At 44.6% G+C, this 22,163-nt stretch overlaps 1 protein-coding gene across 5 annotated transcripts in view; it reads left to right on the top strand.

The window, feature by feature from the left end:
- Positions 1 to 8,774: 8,774 nt before the first annotated feature.
- Positions 8,775 to 22,163, top strand: part of NYAP2 (neuronal tyrosine-phosphorylated phosphoinositide-3-kinase adaptor 2) — a 138,853-nt gene continuing 125,464 nt past the window's right edge. For 4 of the 5 annotated variants that reach the window (XM_082221787.1, XM_082221785.1, XM_082221786.1 and 1 more), the window contains exons 1-2: positions 8,775 to 10,148; positions 15,760 to 15,999. In XM_082221787.1, the coding sequence (XP_082077913.1) occupies positions 15,794 to 15,999 (206 nt within the window). In that variant the 5' untranslated portion in view covers positions 8,775 to 10,148; positions 15,760 to 15,793. The remainder of the gene's footprint in view (positions 10,149 to 15,759; positions 16,000 to 22,163) is intronic. The other variant, XM_082221784.1, reaches the window with a different exon arrangement.

Genomic DNA, 22,163 nt, shown 5'->3' with positions numbered 1-22,163 from the left:
CTCCACCTAGAATCGAGAATCTCCGCTACATGGTAGCTGTGTTCTTTTTCCTCCATAGCTGGTCCCCTATTGACCCTCCCCTCTCTGTCCCCTATATACGGTGACAGCAATGATCTGTGGAACACTGGGTGCAACTTCATGTGGTTCGGTAACCGGAGTCTGAAAGCCACTGGGTTGACCTGTTGCGTGACTTCAAATGGGCCCAGTCTTTTGGGTCTTAACTTCTTACAACCTCCTTTAAATGGTAACCCTTGGGTGGACAGCCACACCTGGTCCCCCACCCTAATGCTTTCCCCTTCCCTTCTGGTTTTGTCTGCCTGCCTCTTATATTCCTCCTTCGCCCTGTTTAAATTAAGTTGGAGCTGGCGATGGATCGCTTCCATTTCTTCAACGAACTGTTCTGCGGCAGGAACGCTCCAGTTCTCCCCCTCCCCCCCTGGGAAGGCTCGGGGATGACACCCGTGATTGGCCAAAAAAGGGCTCATCCCCGTGGACACGTTCTCTGCATTGTTATAGGCAAATTCTGCCAACGCCAGCTTCTCCACCCAATCATTCTCTCTGTCATTCACATAACACCTCAAATATTGCTGGAGGACACCATTAGCTCTTTCCGCCTGCCCATTGGTTTCTGGATGACGGGCAGTGGAAAAATTCACCTCTACATGCAATAAGCTCATGAGCTTCCTCCAGAACCTGGAAGTAAATTGTTTCCCTCGGTCCGAAACCACCCTCAAGGGGGCACCATGCAACCTAAACACATTTTCCACAAACAATCTAGCGGTTTCTTCTGCTGTGACCGCATGTGAGCAGGCTATAAAGTGGGCCATCTTGGTTAACAGGTCTACCACAACCATAATGGCTGTCTTCCCTTTGGACCTGGGCAGATCAGTCATGAAATCTATTGCCACTGCCTCCCATGGTCTTTCCGGCGTGGGTAGTGGTTCTAATAAACCTGCCGGTGCCCGCCTCTCCCCCTTGGCTCGTTGACATCGGTCACACCCTCTCACATATTCACGCACATCTTCCCTGACCTTGGGCCACCAGAATTCCCTGGTAACCAGCCACATGGTTTTGTGTTGCCCAAAATGCCCTGCTGTGGGGCTATCGTGCAGTTGCTTGAGTACCTTTTCCCTCAATTCCCCTTCAGGTATGTATAACGCTCCCTTGTAATACAACGCCCCGTTTCTCTCCTCAAAACCCCCGGGTTTGTCTCCCTCCCTCCTGAGACCCCTGAGTTTGTCCTGGGCGTATTCATCCTGCACCGTTCCCTCTACCAGTTCCCTTTGCCCCACCAAAGCCGCCCCACACACCCAGCGGTCCTCGGGAATAACATGGGTCTCTTCGGGTGCACCCTCTCCCTCCAAATATTCAGGTTTGCGTGAGAGAGCGTCCGCCCTAACGTTCTCCGGGCCTGGTACGTAACAAATCTCAAAGTTAAATTTGGAGAACTCCTGGGCCCATCTCAACTGCCTTTGGTTGAGCACTCGCGCAGTTCTCCAATACTCTAGATTCTTATGGTCCGTGCACACTTGCACCTTCTGTTGTGCACCAATTAGTAGGTGCCTCCATCTCCGGAAGGCCTCATAAATAGCAAGAAGTTCCCGGTCGTGCACCGTGTAGTTTCTCTCAGATTTGTTCAGCTTTCGCGAAAAGAAGGCACACGGTCGCCACTCTGACCCCTCCTTTCCCGGCTGCAGAAGAAGCACCGCCCCTATGGCTCTGTCAGAAGCGTCTGTTTCGACCCTCAGCTTTTTTTGTAAATCCACATGTAGAAGTTGTTCGTCAGAGGCGAAGGCCCTTTTCAGTTCCTCAAACGCTCGCTCCGCCTCCCCCGTCCAAACAAACTTCTTTTTGCTGCTGAGACAGTCCGTGATGGGCGCCGTCAGGTGGGCGAAGTTTCGGATGAACTTACGATAAAAGTTTCCAAACCCTAGGAACCTCTGCACATCCTTCTTGGTCTTGGGTGTTTTCCATTCTAGCACCGCTTGAACCTTGCCGGGGTCCATGGCCAACCCCTTGTCTGACAAGCGGTACCCCAGGAATTCCACCTCCTTGGTATGAAACTGACACTTTTCCAGTTTCACCCACAGTCTGTTGGCTTGCAGCCTGCTCAACACTTCTCTGACGTCTCTTACATGTTGCTCCTCATTCTCCGAATACACCAACACGTCATCTAAGAAGGCCACGCAATTCTTGTAGAGCAAAGGCCCCAGTACATGGTTCATAAAGGCTTGAAAACACGCGGAGCCTGTTTGTAATCCAAAAGGCATAACGAGGTATTCAAATGCCCCCAAAGGGGTGAACATGGTGGTCTTCCATTCATCCCCTTTCCTTATACGTATCAGGTTGTACGCCCCCCTTAGGTCCAGCTTTGTAAAAATCTTTCCTTTTCGCACCCTGGTCAAAATATCATCAATCCTGGGCATAGGAAAAGCCGCTGGCTCTGTCACTGCATTTAGGGCCCGAAAGTCACATACCAGCCTCGGCTTGTCCGTGTTTTTTTTATCCACAAAAAACACTGGGCTACCCCCCGCTGCCTTGGACTCTCTGATGAAGCCTCTCTTCAGGTTCTTGTCAATGAACGCTCGCAACTCCTGCATCTCCCTGTCTGACATGGCATACAACTTGCCTACAGGAAGCTGTGCTCCAGGGAGTAAATTGATCTGGCAATCAAAGGGCCTATGCGGGGGTAGTTGGTCCGCTTCCTTCTCGCTGAACACGTCGCTGAGATCAGCATACTGTGGTGGCACCTTCCCCTTCTCCATCACTTCCGTCCCTGCTAGGGTGGCTTGGGCCCCTGCTGACCCCTTTTCCGCCCTGCAGTGTTCTAAGCAGTGTGCGGAACCGAAGGAAACCACTCTTTGATGCCAGCCCACCAGCGGATCATGTAGGGCTAGCCAGCTCATTCCCAAAATAATGGGAGCGCCTCCCAAGGTGGCCACATTAAACGATATCAGTTCTGTGTGCCTTGCCACCCTCATTATCATTGGGACGGTCTGCAAGCTGACGCCTCCTCCCAACAGTTCCCTGCCATCAATCGTGGTCACCTGCAGGGGGTTGCTTAAAGGGATAGTCTGTATCTGGTGCTCAGCAGCAAACTCCTTGCTCATGAAATTGCAGGAGCTGCCTGAGTCCAACAGCGCCTTTATTTTTAGGGGGTGTCCATTTTGCAGCTCTAGCGACACTTCAATCACTAGAGCAGGTCGAGGAGCTTCTGGCACTGGCACTTGGGGAAGGGGCACTTTCACTGCTCTTTGGCCTGGCTGCAGTGCCCTGCTGGCAACCAGGCGTTGGCTTTTACCTGCTCCGTTTCTCCCTGCTCTTCCCCCTCAACAGCTCCCACCATCCCTTGCCATTCCTTCCTCTGGGGGCAGACTCTGGCAAAGTGGCCTGGCTGTTGGCAGAGATAGCATTTCCGGGCTCCCTTTCCCTCCTTCTTCGCCCCCTCACTGGGCTTTGAAACTGCGCGCGCGCGGGCTGTTCCGATTTCCATCGGCTCTGCCGGCGGGAAAGCTGGCTCAGGAATGTCTGGAATGCGTAACTCCTTCCAACGTTCCCCTCTCCCTTCCCGCCTCTCCAAGGCTCTTGCCTCCTGGCGCGCTCCAATGGTCAGCGCAGATTTGGTCAGCTGATCCATAGACCCCGCCCTGGGGCTCCTGGCCAGCTCGTCTTTCACAGCTGAAGAAAGACCTTCTTCAAATAGCATCTGAATGGGTGCCGCCGATAAATCCCACCCCAACCTGTGAATCAGCATGGTAAATTCAGTCCAGTACTCACGGACAGATCTGCTTCCCTGCTTGCAAGCCATTAGCTGTCTGCGTATCACCCCTTCCTCAATATCGCTGGAAAACATGATATCCATTGCACGAAAGAATTTCATAGTGTCCTTTAGGATATCGTTGTGCGTTGCCATCAGGGGTCGAACCCAGTCCCGCGCCCCCTTCTCAAGATGCCCAATTACGAACGCAACTCGCGATTCCTCATCAGGGAACTCATCAAACTGCACATTCAGAGCATATTGCATCTCAGTCCTAAAGGCATGGTAATCCTTGGGGTCCCCCCCCAAACTTCTGCACCAATCCTGGTACCTTTCTGGGGAACTGAGTGGTTCTCCCCTTTTTGTCAGCATCCTGAGCCCTTCTCTCCTCGAGCCTCGCCGTCTGCAGCGCAAGTTGGACCTCCAGAGCTTGATACCTTTCTTCCAAGCTTGGACCAGCTCCAACCCCTGCGTCTCCGGTTCCGACTGGGTTGCTCATGATGCTTTCTCCTGCACAGGCAGCGTACAGAGACTGTCAGACTGCTGTTAGGGGATGGTTAGCTGCTTGTGCTTAAAATTGTGCCCCTTCAGAGTTTGTGCGACCCCACAAACCTCTGTGTGTGACAGAGCTCCTCAGACATGTCTGCTCTAGTCACTAGTAGAGTCTGACAGTGGCTGTCTGCGGAAGCGCTTCCAGCAAAGAAGTTCCTTAACGGAAACGCGTCTCCTGGACTCACGACGTGGCAGCTTCCGGCGAAGTATGGGTCTCCCTGCAGTTGCTTCTGACACCTCCCCGCTATTTTCGCTCGAAGTGTCTCTCACCCCTTTCTCTCCCCTGCTGCTTCCTGCCTGGGCTGCTGCGTCTCTCTCAGCATTACTGAGATCCTCCTCCAGAGACCCCGCGCTCCCCCTGCTGGTCCCTGCTTTGGCTGTTGACTCTCTCCCAGTCTCTGGGAGCCTTACCACTTCCCTTTCCTCCGATGTCAGTTCCCTGACACATACATAAAAAACGTTCTATCCTTCTTTGACACCTTTTGGCCGACAATGCCCAAGAGGAAGGCCTCTGGTTTCTTAGGGAAGGTGTACTTAAACACCTTTTTAAACTCATTATATATCATTTCCCAGAAGGCCTTCACTTTAGGGCACGTCCACCATAGGTGAAAGAATGTCCCTTCAGCCTCTTTGCACTTCCAACATCTATTGTCAGTCAAATGATATATCTTTGCTAGCTTGACTGGGGTCATGTACCACCTGTATATCATTTTCATAATGTTTTCTTTCAAGGCATTACATGCCGTAAATTTCATACCTGTGGTCCATAACCTTTCCCAGTCTTCAAACATGATGTTGTGCCCAATGTCTTGAGCCCACTTTATCATGGCCGATTTAACTGTCTCATCCTGAGTATTCCATTTAAGCAGCAAGTTATACATTCTTGATAATAACTTAATCTTTGGTTCTAACAATTCTGTCTCTAGTTTCGATTTTTCCACCTGGAAGCCTGTTTTTTTTTTTTTTTTGTCCATCTTAAACACCTCCTGAATTTGGGCATAATGAAACCAATCTTGCACCTTATCCTTTAGTTTTTCGTAACTCTGTAACTTCCAGTTATCTCCAATTTTTTCTATTATTTCATAAATCTAATAATAAATAGATTACGCTGTTCAGGGTCTGTTACCTCTATCATAGGCCTCTAAGGGATTGCTAAAGTGGGATGCATGACAGCTGATATATTTGAAGCCCATATTAATTTCAAGGGCCTGTCTGGGCTACTGTCAGTCCTCTTTTCCTGTGTTGTGGACTCTATAGGAAAACCATTGCCACCATTCTATATTGAGCTGATTCCAACATGCACATCACTCTAGAAAGGTAAAGGGTAAAGGGACCCCTGACGATTAGGTCCAGTCGTGGCCGACTCTGGGGTTGCGGCACTCATCTTGCTTTACAGGCGGAGGGAGCCAGTGTTTGTCTGCAGACAGCTTCCAGGTCATGTGGCCAGCAAGACAAAGCTGCTTCTGGCGAACCAGAGCAGCGCACGGAAATGCCGTTTACCTTCCCGCCGGAGCAGTACCTATTTATCTACTTGCACTTTGACGTGCTTTTGAACTGCTAGGTTGGCAGGAGCTGGGACTGAGCAACGGGAGCTCACCCCGTCGCAGGGATTCGAACCACCAACCTTCTGATCGGCAAGTCCTAGACTCTGTGGTTTAACCCACAGCACCACCCGCGTCCCATATCACTCTATAGTATCCAGCAAAATGCATGCACAATTCCCATGGAATAATATTGCATATGATCAGTCCAGTAACCTTAGTGACCAATTAGCCCAATGCAGTGACTATATGAATGATTCTGAAGGCACCAGGAAATCTCAAACTGCTGCAGAATTGGGCAGCCCACTTGCCATTAGTGATAGGGCATATAGTTGAATGTGAGTGCATGCTACTTGCTTCTGTTTTAAACTTAAGGTTATTTGAAATAAGAATTGGACTATGTTCCTAAGAATGCCTTGAATTCTCTTAAAGGTTAGATAAAATTATAGTATTTGTGTGAAAATGAAAGTGGGGGCAAAGTAAGGTCCACTATCAAGGGGTAGTATTATGCTATCTTTAAGATGACTTTAAACTGTGGTTGAGTGTATAATCACTGTTTTTAGCCTTGAGCTGCTCCAGCTTTGGTGGAATGTATGTCCAACGATCACTGACCAGTCTTTCATATATCTGGAGTATATAATTAGAGATGAAAAGGACAGGGGGACCATGAAAATAAATAAAAGGGAGAAAGCACTCCTACGCAGTGTAAAACCAGCTCAGGGTCATGATGAATTTTGTGGGATTTTCTACCATGATGTATCTGCAATTCCCTGGAGTCAGAAAAGAAATATCCCAGCACTATAAAGTATATGAAAACCATTCAGATGATCTGAGTAACACATATCAGCTGTCTGGAGGGGCGCGAAGGAGAGAATGTACTAAATCCAAACCATATAGTCCTCCCAAAGCCTGGTAAATCCAAACCATCACATCTCATCCTCCCAAAGCCTTTTTCATGAATGACTATAGCCATTTGGCAGTGGAGGTTTAGGACCAGAGTTTTCCTTGTCCTAGAGGAGCTACTTTCCCAGGCTGATGAGCCCCATCTGCCCCTCATTTCCCTCTACAGCAGTGTTTTTCAACCACTGTTCCGCGGCACACTAGTGTGCCGCGAGATGTTGCCTGGTGTGCCGCGAGATGTTGCCTGGAGGGAGGCGGGCGAGTCGGGTGGCGAGAGGCGGGGCGGCGGCGGCGAGGAGAGGCCGCCCAGCGCGGGACTCTCGCTGTCTGGCTGCCTGGCTGCCTGCGAGCTCGGCGGGCAGCGCCTCCGTCCGCAGCGCCCGCCTCGCGGCTCTCATTCCCTGCCCCTGCCAAAGCTCACCCAGCCAAGCCGCGCTCTCCTTCCTGCCTCGCTTTGCTGCCTCCTCCCCCCCCACCCCCAAAGCTTGGAGGTTCCCCGGCAAGGGGGAGGGGAAAAAATTGAAACTTACACTTTCGTGCGTCCCTCCCCGCGTGACGCTGCACGCTGACGTCACGGGGCTGTAATGGTGGTGTGCCTCGAGATTTTTTTCATCAAACAAGTGTGCCTTTGCCCAAAAAAGGTTGGGAAACACTGCTCTACAGCATGTGTCGAAACTGTCTTCTTGATTGTTGGACCCACTCTTGATCTTGTCTGCTCAATTCTGGAGCCTGTCTGCAGGGGAAGTCCCTAACTCACTGAGGGTTTAGGAACCATTGGCTACCCTCACCTGGTTTAGCTGGGCAATCGAAGCCATTTCCTGGTTTCTGGTCACTGTCACATGCTGACAGCTTCTAGGAACCACAGGTGAGAGCTGAGTGCAGAGTGGGGACCAGAGGTGGACATGACTATAAACGCCCAGAGGTGCATTCCAGTGTCTCTTGAGACAGACGGATGGCAACAGCACTTTATCTTAAACCACAGGTCATACATAGTTCTGCTGGATTGTTTACTGGATTGTGAAATCAGGCTGCAGATTTGAGCACCAAGCAACTGTTTACATCTAGTTCAGAATGGAAGTTTAATTCTTCATTTGTACCAATCCTGGCTGCACCAGGCTATAGTCCTTGAGACTTCTGTGTCATTGGGTACTGTCACAGCTAGAATCACAGTGCTGAGTTTTATATAATTAAATTTGCCTACCACAATCATTTATTCTGGGAAGTGTCAGTCAATGGTCAGGTCTTCTTTGCTTTCTTATTAATTGCCATATTTGACACTAAAGATTTTCCTCCAGTTTGGATTCACTGGGTTGGATGAATTCTCCAGATCTGGGTTCTTTTTAGGGGCATTCACACCAATGAGGGCACAATCCATGTACACTAATACTTGAGGTGAATACTCATACCATTATTCACATGTAACATTTAAAATGTCTAGAATCTGTGTACCTGTCTACAAAATAGGTGTGCTGTAGAAATTAACAAGCGTATACTCTTCCACACAAACATTTCTACATGTGCAGAGATAGCTTGTACCTGTGTTCATTGTAACATGTGAAGAAGCCTTTTGCATTCTCTGCAATGCTATGTCTTGGCTTGCTTGCTTGAGTCTTTGGAAGCTCTCTTCTCTGTCAACGCAGTCTCTGCAGGATACCTGCTCACAGTGCATTGTTTTGTGGATAGCACAGGCTGAATTATAGAACCTTAGGTGGTAGGCGGAGAACTCTGCCTTGAATAGCAGGGATTTTGACTAGGTGGCTGGTGGGTCTATCCCCAGGACTCTGAATCAGTGAACAGAAACTAAATATTTCTTTAGAGAGATGAACTTTGCAGGAGGGCATAAAACTGCCCTGCTGTGTTTCAAATATCCCTGCTGTCAAATCGCACATTATACAGATATGCATTCCAAATAGGGGAGGTCTATTCGCTCATGCAGTGGGAGCAGGTGGTGGGAGGTTGTTTTGATGAGGTTAAAAAGCTCCTCCTACCTTTCCCCAAGCAGCAGCCTAATCTGCGTCAGCAGTAATTGTGAGCCTTGCACGGCTTTTTACAGTGAGGGTGAGTGCAAGCGATACATCAATATGAGGTATCAAACTGAGACTTAGATGTTCCCTCTAAGTGGCTGCTCATTTCCTGGAGCCATAACATGGGCTAAAGGTTAACTTGCCCGTTCTCTGTGGAGGGACTTTTTTTTTTTTTGGAAAAAAAATCTTTCTTTCTTTCTTTTTTTGAGTAGGAGGGGGAGAAGAATGGAGCAGTGCTGTGCCGTGCTGTGTCCTACCTAGAGAGCCTGAATTTGTGCAGGTCCCTCCCTCCTCCACTCCCGCTCCCCCCCCCAAAAAAAACTGGATTATTTTGCTAATCAGACTTCAGTGCAGCGAAGATAAAAGGGGGAGAATCTGTTGCCTAGATAGGAAGCTTTAATGAGCAGCTGCGCCCCTGGGGACAGCAAGCTGAAGTCGAAGGCGGCTGCTTTCCGGTCTCTTGTCATTTCTTCACTTGCTCCTTCGCCTCCTTTTTCTCCAATGGGCCTAAGCAAACGGGAACTGTCCAGGGTGCTAGAATGCTGGCTGCTTTGATGCTGAACGCAAGCGGATTGCAGAAAAAGAGGAGCTCCAGATTACTGCTCATTGCCGAAGGTAGGCTTGCTCTTTGTTTGAGAATCCCTGATTAATCAACAACAGCATCAACAGAGAGGGAGAGAGAGAGAGAGAGAGAGAGCCTGCCTGTAGTCACCGGGCGAGCGTGAGAGAGACTGTTTCAAACCTTCGCTGTCTAGGTGGCAATGAGAGAAAGGAGAGAGCATCTTTTTCTGTTGCAAGAAGCCATTTGGATAGGATGTTTTCTATCCCTCCTTGTCTTTTCTTTTGGTCTTCACAGCATCCACTCCAATGAGGCACCTTAGCCACCTCTCTGCCACTGCATATGCTGGTGTTGTAATCTTCTGTGTGGTGAAGTGGGCAAAAAATTCCTCCCATTTCTTTCCTGCTGGACTTCAAAGCAGGGTGCCGTTGATGCCCCCCCTGAAACCTTTGCTGTTCTTTCTCTCAATGTGGATTTAAGATGCCAGATCCGCTCTTTACCCCCAGCCCCACTGCATTTTTGAAAGTCAAACTTTAAAAAGGCTATTTTAATCCCACGCCAAGAAGATCGCTCTTTTATTTTTAATGCAACACGCTGACTTCTAGAGATGCAGAATGCTACAATCTGGAAATGTTTGCCAAGAAGATCTCAAGCACTTTAATTGAAGAAAAACTGAGCCAATCTGCAAAATCTGTTTTTATGGTGCTGAAATATCCCTTCAGACTGCACTGAGATAAACCACAGGAAAGGGCTTTTACAGACAAAAGTCACCTTTAATTATTGCACTTAGCAGTCCCCCGAGGACTTTAATCTTGGTATGTACATGGTTTGTTTTGGTTTTTTTAAAAAAAGAATCTCTAAGCATGCTAATGAAATACAGTGCTTATCTATATTTATATATCACTATATCACTTATCAGAGAGGAATATTGGCAGAAATGGAATGATTTACAACCCTGAAATATCTAAGCAGGAACTTTGTCTGTTTGGGGAGACATTAATCAAACCACAGCAAAACCAAATAATGCTGTAATGTATTTGGGATTATTTAATGTTCTTCTACACATTAGGTGCCTGATAATAAGAACATTTGGTGTCTGGAGTTTTCATTTGTAAAGGCAACATTAAATTATTAAAAAGTTGCTAGCTATTTTTCTGACGTATTAATTGATATAATACCTAACAGCTGTGTTAGTTACTTATTAGGCATCCCACACCATTAATATTTCACAACATTTCAAATATGTTTCCCTTAGCCAAAAGATCTTCACTTTATCTTGCCCTACCCACAATACATGCCTTGAAGAACATGGAAAACAATTTAGTTAAGCAGAAAGCAAATAAGTATTTCTCCTAAATTAAAAGACCTATTGTCCTGGTAATGTTGGGATAATCTTAATCTCCTAATTATAGGTAGTGCTGGCTGTTGGCTATCCAGTCACATGCTACTTGCTTGTTAGGAAATTGTGCATTTTGGGATCACAACATATATGTGAAGGACTTCTGGTTGACAAGTAAACAACAACAGTAGTACTCCACATTCTAGAGGCTTTGAGGAGTGCAATCACAAGGAAGGGGAGATCTATCCTTTGTGCACATTTATTGGGTTTGTGAAGCTCTTTATTTCTGACCAAGAGACATAATATAAACACACCTTCTTGAAAGCATTGTTTTATTTCAGGTATGCAATGCCTTCCCCCCCCTCATTCTTTCGAAGGAGCTCCTTTTAACCATTTGTGTTATTAAAAGAGAGATCCTTTTACAGTTGGCATAATTCCCATTTACAACAAGGGTAGCCAGCGACAGAATAGAAAGTTTCTGGATCAACCTGGTTGAGTATGTCAGAAGAGTTGATTCTTGCAAACTTTGCACTATGTGTAGCACTGCAGTCTGCCTTTGTGCTTTTGAAGAAGCCTAATGCTTTATTCCCTGTATGTGGGCCATGTGGAATTGGAAAACATTTCCTTTAAATAAATAAATAAAAATCAAGTCTGCTTAAAAATTAACAAGGCAGCAGGCAGACATGTATATGAGAGCTTCATTGACAATGTGCCTAGCAAAGAAATAATTTGTCTTCTGAAAACCATTTCATAAAAGACAGCAACTCTGAAGAAGTGGGGGTGGGAACCCAGTGTATAACATACCAGTGCCATTAGGTCTTTAACAGTGGTGCTGTAGTCAGCAGTCTGCCAGATATTGGATGTGGCCTAGCCTCTTTGCACTTACTGTCTTGTAAGCAATTCAAGAAGCACAGAATGAAAGCAGAGCCCAAACATTACAAGTGGTACTCCATATAACATCTGTGGTGAGAAGAGTGTACTTCAGATGAGCTAATTGTTATGTTGTAAAATGCAAGTGAACATTCAGGGAGAGGGATGGTATACTACTGGGGTATGCACCCAACTCTTTTTTTAATTCTTCTGCCTATCTGAAAAGAAATCAGTTGGCCCTTAAAAATGTGATACGTAGCTATTAAACTGATAGAAAATGGTTGTGGGTTTCTTTTATATATATATCAATGAACTTTGGAAGGCACTCATTATCTTTATTTTAGCAACTTGTTCCATTTGATGGTCCATATTTTATTTCTCCTGCAGCACAGCATTTTTTTTACAGCTCAAATCACACATGCAAATTGCAGAGTGGGAAACACTTGCAATGCAAGCAATGCAGTAGCAGCTTCATGTGGCAAGCAGTATTCATTGTAAGGTTTCATTGTAAAAGAGCGAGGCTTCAGAAACACCAGAAATGAATGTTTGCAGTAGTGTGGTGAAAATTGCCAGAACTTGTGTAGGGACCTGCTTTGCACAAATGAGTTGCATACTGTAATGTGCATGTGTTCATTGAGTTTTAGGGTCAATCCAGATATTCAGTACCACCCCCCTGGCACTGTAGTCTCTTCAGAACGCAGCCAAACTTGGAAGATCCTTTCACACAGGAGCTCTGCTGCACACACTAATTTCACATTCTTGAAAGGGCTTCCTTGTGCAGTTCAGTAGGTGGGAAATCTCTGGGTTTCCATTCCTATGCATATGCAGAATTTTCCATGCCACTGAAATGAATGGGGAAGCCTACACACATTAGAACTTCATATTCATGCTGGGTCAAAGTCCAGCTCTCTTATCTAACTGTGTGCACATGGAACATCAGACTTCTTTACATCCACCTGATCAGATGATCTGCTAAAATCCCAATTATCTAAATGAGGAAATAAGGGATGGGAAGACAAAATCCACCCTCTTGCTTTCCCTCTTTTCCAATGAGCAGTTCAAGCCAGGTATTGCTAATTATCCAGACAAAATCTCATTCATACTGCAGCCCACTGGAGGACAAGATCAGGGATGATGCACACAGAGCCTCTTAATGTAGCCCTAGCTGGATGGGGACATGTGACTTTAGTTGCTTGAACGTTATGATGTATTCTGCTATTGTTTTTGCTTTGCTAGATTAACCTTGCCTCTGCCATATCAAGTCTGCACTTTAAAAAAAAGTCAGATACTTGATTCCCTCATTCCTGAATTGCAAACTCAATTAATAATTTATCCTCATTTACAGAAATTGCATGAGAATGATTATAATGATATTTCAGTTAGTTATGAGAGTCCTTGGGTGGAATATTATTCATTGAGCTGATTCACCTTGCCATGAAGTGAACAAACTGGCAGGAACAGTAAAACTTAAAAATACATGTATTCTCTGGTGCATTTCCCTGCTTCCCTGCTGATAGCTGATTGCAGGGGCGAAGGCATCTCCTACTATCCTGCAACTGATTCTTGACTCTAGCTGTGAGAGGAAGAGAAAGTAGTGGAAATTTTAAACCATGCTGTGCTTTCTAGGCGGTGATGACCTTCCTATTCTATAGACACTGTTGGCTGTCACTGTCATAAATGCTCCAGACCTTTCCCCAAATGATCAAACTCCAGGGAGGTTGTCTAAGCCGTGTGGTTATTCCTTATAGCCCATTCCCACATGTTCTGTGTCAAAGAACAGGCAGCAATCAAATTTGGGTGAGAGATGATCAGGCAGCAATCAAATTTGGGTGAGAGATGATCAGGCAGCAATCAAATTTGGGTGAGAGGTGCCACCAAAATTGTAGGCGAAACAGAACTATTCAGAAACAAGAGGGGAGGTATCAATTAAAAAAACCCTAAGTATGCAGAACCCTCCCTCCAACAGCCCAAAAAGGATTGGAATAGCTCAGCAATCTCAGAATGTAGAGTGACAGCCAGGAGAGTAGCATGGTGGGGTGTGGGGTGGAGAGACTAGGCAGCTGGAACCCTGAACCAGAGCACTGCTTTTTGTAATGACAACATTTTGTTGCAGGTTCCACTTGCATACTCTAAGTACAAAGCCTACATAAGTCCAGATACAACAGCACACACACACACACACACACACACACAACAATACATCTAACATATAAAATTCAGAACATCCAATAATATTTATATAGCAAGGACTCTTATAAACCCAGTCTACTGAAATAGATAAATTATTATTATAATTATTCGTGATTAATATATATGGCATTTTACCCTTCACAGAACTTCAATTGCCAGCACCCTGAAGCTAGTTCCCAGGACTCTTTGCTGGAATGTGTGTTGAATATATGACATGTATGCAGCCTATATGGCAGCTGGGTAACCTAAGAAAGCATGACATGAACCCTGGTTCAAATTTCATGAAAAAGTGATAGATGAAGGTTCTGCATTGTTGATTGATTCATTATAGGTATAGACACAACTTGAGAAAAAATACATTAAAAATTCAATGATGTTCATGAAGCTCCATGGTGCACCTGGTATTTATAACCAGTTCATTTGGAGCCTCATTTCTAAACACAATATTACTGGTTTTGTTATGGTTGATCCCCTTAATCCAATACTCTTTCCCTCAAACCGGTTCTAAGAGATCAGCTAGCCCAACTCAAACTGATGTTCCTGGATTTTAGGCTGATTTGGTCCCTATTAACATCTGCACGTATAGATCCAGTGTCTCCCCATTTTCATCCCCACTGCAGGGCCAGAGAAAGTTCCTGTGAAATTCTGTATCATGGCAGAATTTTCATTTTTCATGTTGAGGTGTCACAATGAATTTAATCATTTCAGAAGGGGAAAAAAATAACCAAGTAGAAAAATAGACTCCTGTTACATGGTTAGACTATATCACCAGTTTAAAGGCAATTTAGAGATCTCTCTGCAAGAGTGGAAGGTACTTCCTTAGTGTGGAGGAGCAGGCAAGGTCACCCTATCTGTAGTCTCCTATGTCATCCAAGAGGCTACTCCAAACAGTCCGCCTACCCTTGTGGAATCAGTTTTTCAAAAGGAGCACAGGGGACTGAAGACAGGAGAAAACTGGAATAAACAAAACACTCTTTGTATGAGTAGAATTGCCTTCCACTTGTTCAGTGTATTATCTGGAGCCAAGTCTTTGCCGTTGAAAATTTTGAGAATGATGCTGATATTAACTCATCAGAAAATTTGGTTCTAAGACAGTCGTGAGCATCTGCAAGAATTTTTCAAGGGGTGTGAACAAAGTAAATGACTGAAAGATGTAAGCAGGCTATTTCCACCATATCCAAACCTCGTGTCTGTTGCACTTGCCTGAAGTTCATTCATACAGAGGTTGCACAATGTTTTCCCAGTGTTTAAGATCAAATACAATCATAAATGAATGTAATGAGAACTGCAAATAATCTTCACGTGGCAATGTCATTGTTTAGAGCCCTTTGGGGCTTATTGGGTTGGCTTTCAGTTCTTCCTTCTGAAGCCCCAGCTTGCTTTTTTCTGCCCTGAAGTGTATTTAGAGGCTTGTGCATATGGCATGGGAAACCATTGGAGTAAAGATGATCCAATGAATCTGAATGCACGTATGGATCTAGTGCAAACACATCCCTGGCAGCCAAGATCCACGCATTAATCCTCCTGCAAAACCATGAAAAACAGTGTCAGACAAAATTAATGTGCCCAAGGTGACAACAAAAAAGACATGCTTGCTCTAAATTTAAGTCTACTTCAAAAATATATGGAAAGCAAATTTTGAAATCCAAAGTAGGGCAGTGCAAAAAAGTGAGCAAGTCTTTGAGGTTGTCATTACTCTTCATCAGACTGAATGTTAAACAAGGTAATTTGTAGCCAGAAAGTCTGCATTTGTTCCCAGTCTTAAGATGAAGCATCGGAGGAGAAAGCAAACTGAAGTAGGTTATGCTCACCTAGTTGCTAGGAAGGTTTCATATTTCAGCTAGGACTCCCGGGATGAAAAGAAACACAGTGGCTGATCCCCCATTTTTTAAAATATAAAATTCAGCGATCACGCAGATCTTTCTTCAGCTTTATGTAAAATGACATTGGAGAAAGTTGATCTTAAGCTAGTAAGCTAAAAATGATTTATCTGTATGGACTTCTTTTCCCTCTTTGTCAACCTACAGGAAGTATTTTCCTCCATTTATTATCTCCAACAAGATGATGAGTTCTAATCAGGAGGAAGTCACTTTGGGCACTTTCCTCCAGTATATTGAAGATATGGGCATGAAGGCCTATGATGGTTTGGTTATACAGAACGCATCTGACATTGCTCGAGAGAACGATCGGATGAGGAATGAAACAAACCTGGCTTACTTGAAAGAAAAGAATGAAAAACGTCGGAAACAAGAAGAAGCAATAAAACGGTAACTATCTGGTTTTGTTAAAAATCAGGGTTGATTGAGAAAGAGTAAACAGGTCCCTTCAAAATCTGAAATGTTGGTTACAGATTAAAAGATTGTTTCCACTAGTTGAGGGTTGACATGGCTATTTCAAGGAAGTGATGTTGGTTTTGGAGGTCAGTGAGACTGGTAGCCTAATGGAACAGCGATAGCTCTGTTAGGATATAATGATGCTGTTGAAGCTAATATATAGTCCACTTCCCGGCAGATTGTCCAAGCTGTGTTACCCATCCCATTGCATGTCATGGAAGGAAGGAAGAGGGGAGCCTGTCCCTCACTGCACTGCCTTCAGGAGAGTGGCAAATGAGAACTTGCACATATACCATGGCTTAAAACAGGGGCCCACTTGACAATGCTTTCAGCTGCATGTATATAAAAAAGAGGGGATCCTTTGGCTGGCTATGTCTAAGGGAGTTTGCAAAGACAAGGGTCACTTGTTCTGGCCAGAAATGTCACAAGGAGAACGTGGATTTCAAGCACTGGTTTGCATTATGGATTTCAGAGTTTGGCTGTTTGAATGCGGATACGAGAACCACAAGTACAGCCATGGATTTCCCCTGTAGCTTCCCGTTCTACTGCTTTCACAGCTGAATGAAGCATGCCACTTTAAGACATAAACCATGGCTTGCCTCATGAGCTGCAATGGGGAACACAACAGAAACGGCTTCAGCTTCTCCATACCATATATCTATATCAATAGCTATGTATCATCTATATCTGTATATCTCACCCCACCCCACCCCCCGCTGCCAAATCAAATGAATATTGGATTACACTGAATGTATATTTCTTGGAAGAGAGGTGGAGAGAAGGTAGCATGTGGTTTCAATTGATCTTTATGTGGTGCTTGTATTATGTGATGTTTTTCCTACTTATGTGGTCGTATGCTACTGGTAGTCAGCTAGTGAATATTATCAGAATGACAAACAGTAGAATACGGTTGAAAAGTCATTGCTCCTGTCTATCCAGGAGCAAAAACTGGACCCAGGAAATGTTTCCCCAAAGTGTTTCTTCAGGGGGAGTGTGATCCCCATCTTGAATCGGCTGAACATCTCTTCCCAGTTTAGCCTTCCTTTCTACCATCAGTACTTACATCTTGTCTAGATTTGCCATAGATATCACTGGTTGAGAATTCTGAAGCTATGATATCCAAGCCCACTGAAAAGGAATCTTCTTTCAAAGATCAACCCAGATTTTTCATATCCATACAATAATCTTATTCCAAAATTGTTTTGATAGATGCAATTATATCCCTGGGCTGTAACTCATTGTATCAGAAACATGGAGATGATATGCAGATCATGCTAATTTTACACTTAAATCAGCCACATCCCTTAGGCTTGTGACACATTTCCAAAATGGCCTTTAGTGCTGAAGTCTTTGCCCATTTTTTAAAATGCATATATAGAGAAATTAATAATTGCAATACTCACATTTACTGGGACTCCAGCCCAGGAAGAAATCTATTCTTTCCAAGCACATTGGAGAGATTCACTTGTTTTAATTATATTGAGGACATGTTTTTGAGTGCTTGATAGATTAGAAACAAAACAGTGAAACAGACTATCTATTAATCTCCAGACAGTGCTGTCTGGTGCACCAGTATCATTGTTCCTTATCCAGCAGCCATGTGAGAGAAAATTAGAAACCTATTCTTTGGTCGCAGAGAAGAGGAAGAATGTTAGAGAAGGTTTCTGTAGCATCTAGTAGCATTCCACTTAGGAGAAGCAAAAGATATCTTCCCCTTCACATGCTTGTTGGACTCCTATATTTACATATGCATGCTCATCACTTGAGGACTACAGCATCAATAAAGATCTGCAACTGTGAAACAGACATCGCACCTCCACAAGTGCATGGGTGTCATGTCACCTCACTTCACTTGAAGTGCAGTGTTTCAATGGGGTAATTAACGCTCACACACTGTCAGTGCTGGCATTTACCTAGCGATGTCCATGCATATATGAATTAGCCTTCAATTGGGGAATTGAAAAGTGTGGCTTCCACAGATGGGTAGCAACTGGTTGGTGAGCTTAAAGAGATACAAGTGATTATTTGTGAGTTGGAGCCAAGGCCATGTTGACCTGATGAAGGCCAAGTAGGGTGGGGGGAAAAATAAGATTGCTTTCAGGTTCCAAGTGCAGACGAATGTTACTGATTTACTAGATTCATCTATCTCTGTCTGTTTTCCAACTGGAGTATGGTACTGAGATGGTGCTTGCTTGTAGCTGTGGTTGAGTGGAGTGCCTTGGATAGGTCTGGAGCATCATCACATCTGAAGCAGCGAGACATTTGAAGGTGATGGCCTGACACCTTTTGAGCTCTGCTGCAGGCAGCAAAAAACCTTGAGCCCACTCCAAAAAATATGGAAACAATACTGCTCTTTTATATGGAGTTTTAGAAGGATGATAAAGGACTTGGTACTTTTTCACAGACTGGCTCCTCTAATGCTATTGGTAGGCAAACTAAGGCCCGGTGTCCGGATCCGGCCCAATCGCCTTCTAAATCCGGCCCTTGGACGGTCCGGGAATCAGTGTGTTTTTACAAGAGTAGAATGTGTCCTTTTATTTAAAATGCATCTCTGGATTATTTGTGGGGCATAGGAATTTGTTCTCCCCCCCCAAAAAAAAAATAGTCTGGCCCCCCACAAGCTCTGAGGGGCAGTGGACTGGCCCCCTGCTGAAAAAGTTTGCTGACTCCTGCTCTAATATGTCTTCATGTGTGTATATGGGGGGGGGGATGCTGATTTTTTAAAGAACAAAAACAGGAAGGCTAATACCAGTATGCGTAGTTCTGGACAGTGATATGTATTACAGGGTGATCTATGAATAAGATGGTAGGAAATATTTTCAACAATACATCATTTAATGCCAAACAAATTGCTATGCTTCAGGGTTTCTGATAGATATGTGTGTGTTTTATGTGCTGAACCATACAATAATTGTCTTGTATCTTAAACTGTTAAAAACAGTTGTAAAAAAAATTCTAAGACAATAAGAAGTATTACATACCTCTTGTGTAAAAAAAAAAGGGGGGGAGACATTCACATCCATTGTATTCCACATTTTCCCCTGGAGTAAAATGGAAGTGAGAATGATGCTTTCATGAATAGCAGTGGCATTAAGAATGATTTTGGCAGGATGGTTAATAGTAACAAAACAAAACTCATACCTCATATATCTTTTCTAATAAGTGAGTCTTAAGCTATTCCTTCTGAGTGTACTGATAAAGTCTTTGTCTCTTACTGGATGGAGTCAGCTGATGAATTTCTGACCTAATTTTAGTATAGCAGTCAGCAATTGTGCAAAGAATACCAGGTTAATGTGGTGATTAAGAGAATGAGATGAAATGATGATACAAACGTTTAGTATGTCTGTGACTGTTTTGTGGCTGTTTTATTGTTAGCCTTTTCTTTAAAAAAAATCATTTCGAAAAACAATGTTGTTTTAAAATATAACACAGCATTATTCACACGTTGCTATTGTTAAAGCGCAACACTGCTCATCACATTTCCTAGGAAGCATGGACCTACTTTCCTTCTCATGGGTGGTCTGCGCATTCCTTTAGATGTCTATTGCCCACTCTTAAGAGATCACAGTACACCAACTGCTGGAGGGTTTACTTCTGGATACGAATGTCAGGGAAGCTCCATCAATTCATAGTGCTGTAGGCCGGATGGATATTTTTGGTTTACCTGTAGGCACTCGTGGTTTTAGACCTTTGCCTGCCAGCCTTTACATAGCTGAAGCAGACATTCCAATAATTCACATTGCTTTGATTTTAATGTTTCCATGTTTATGCTCTCCTAGCATCATCATCTCATGAAATACTTTTTTAAATGTGTGGTAGTAAAACAGTGATGAGGCAACTCAGGCTCAGGGACCACATTCCATCTTCTAGGTGCCTCTCTCTAGCCCTCAATACTCTCCACAGGCCACACCCCTCACTGCTCCTGCCTTGTGCCCCATATGTTTTTGCCTGGCTGACATATGTCCTTGATAATGCCCCTTTCTTGTCTGAATGGAGGATAGAAAGAGTTGTGTGTGGAAACTACTCTACTCTACAAACATAACATTTACATCCATTGCTCTGCCTACTTTTGCCTCGCCCACCACTGACATGAGGTCACCAGAAGTTAGCCAGAAGTGAATGTAGTATGCAGGCCGAAAAGGGTTCCCCATCCCTTCTGAAAAATATCCCCACTCCAAAATAGCTTATAAAAGGGACACGGGTGGCGCTGTGGGTTAAACCGCAGAGCCTAGGGCTTGTCGATCAGAAGGTTGGTGGTTTGAATCCCCACGACAGGGTGAGCTCCCATTGCTTGGTCCCTGCTCCTGCCAACCTAGCAGTTCAAAAGCACGTCAAAGTGCAAGTAGATAAATAGGTACCGCTCTGTCGGGAAAGTAAACAGTGTTTCCATGCACTGCTCTGGTTCCCCAGAAGCGGCTTAGTCATGCTGGCCACATGACCCAGAAGCTGTACGTCGGTTCCCTCAGCCAATAACACGAGATGAGTGCCGCAATCCCAGAGTTGTTCACGACTGGACCTAATGGTCAGGGGTCCCTTTACCTCAAAATAGCTTATATATTAGGTTCATTTAATACTGCTATTGGCAATAACAATGAAATCTGAATGAGCTTATTGAGAATGAATGTGTTGTATGGCTACAGTGGCTAACATTGTTTTTGGCAAGATTGACATAATTCAAGCCCGCTCCATTGCACACTCTTTTATGCATTTATTTATTGCATCAGAAGGTGAGGTGCTTTTCTTTTATCTCCATAGACACAAGGGCAAGAGGTTCAGGGTGCAATCCTATGGTCTTGGGACAGCATCCTTGGGTGCTGTGGATTTTGAGCAGGTAGAGCAGCAGGTCTGCTCATGAAGGTCTCCTAGTTGCAGCCAGAGGTAAATCCATGGCCATGATAAGAATACAGAAAGAGTCCTGCTGATCAGGCCAAAGATCCATCCAATCCAGAATTCTGTCCTCACAGTGGACAACCAGATGTCTGCAAGCAGGACCTCTGATTCCCAGCAACCGCTAATCTTTTCATTCACTCCCACTGAGCACCTTCCAATCCCAATGCACTTAATGGTGAAAGTCTTGCACATCGTCATTTAGATGCAGCTCCAGCACTCTTTGGTCCAGCCTTAGTCCCATTCCGAGCACTGAAGTGCCACTGCATGCGGCTTTGTTTTGCTCATTCCCGGGAATAAGTAGACAGATGTTGCAAAGGAGGAGGAGCATGTCTGCTGCTTCCATTCTGTGCCAGAGCTAACAGAAATGGGCCAGCCAGGCAAGAGTAGAGCTAAGCTCTTGTAAAGAACAAGTAATTGTAATGAACAGCTGTCATCTCAACCCCTCATAATCTATGGCAAGCCACACACTGAAGACTAACCCTTCAGCAAATGTAAGCACATTTATTTTTTGCTTTCCTTTAAGAAAACAACTCTCTTTCATATTCTTTTATGTGTGCATTTATGTTTAGCTTAGCTAGAGAGCTGGATCTAAAGCAGAACAAGGGATGTGGGAGGGGGAGAGTGTGTGTGAAAGGGACAGACAGACAGACAGACAGACAGACATAAGAAGGATCTTGCAGTGCCATCCTATGCTTGTTTACTTTGAAGTAAGTCAAATTGTGTTCAATGGGGCTTACTCAATGAGAAGTGTAAATAGGCTTTCAGCCCCAGCGTGGGCTGAGTACCTTTGACATCTTACACGGCTGCATGTGCAGCAAGACTTGATTTATTGCTGATACATATTTTGTCTTAGCTGACAAAATACAATGCAATATTGGATTAGCATCTCTCTCCTAAATGTATCTGCTTGGAAATGTGTGTCATTGACTTCAAGGAAGTCTTCCATAGATACAAAGCCCAGAATTCTGCAAATGGCCACATTGAAGGGTTTGACAATTATTAATTCATCAAAGATCATAATGTCATTTGATTGCAATAATATGGTAGTGTCGAGAAGACAGCACGATGTTGGCTACCCCTGCCATAGGCCAATAAAACAAAATAGAAAGGCACAGACTACTTTTATATTTTTGAAATTGCTACTGGCTAAGATTGTGCTCAGTGAACTTCATGCTTCAAATATGCTATGGGATTCATGCTTTGTCAAT

Source organism: Podarcis vaucheri, assembly GCF_965113315.1.
Source record: "Podarcis vaucheri genome assembly, chromosome: 5".
Classification (NCBI taxonomy): domain Eukaryota; kingdom Metazoa; phylum Chordata; class Lepidosauria; order Squamata; family Lacertidae; genus Podarcis; species Podarcis vaucheri.
The sequence above is the reverse complement of the archived record's forward strand: the minus strand, read 5'-3'. Positions and strand labels throughout refer to the sequence as shown.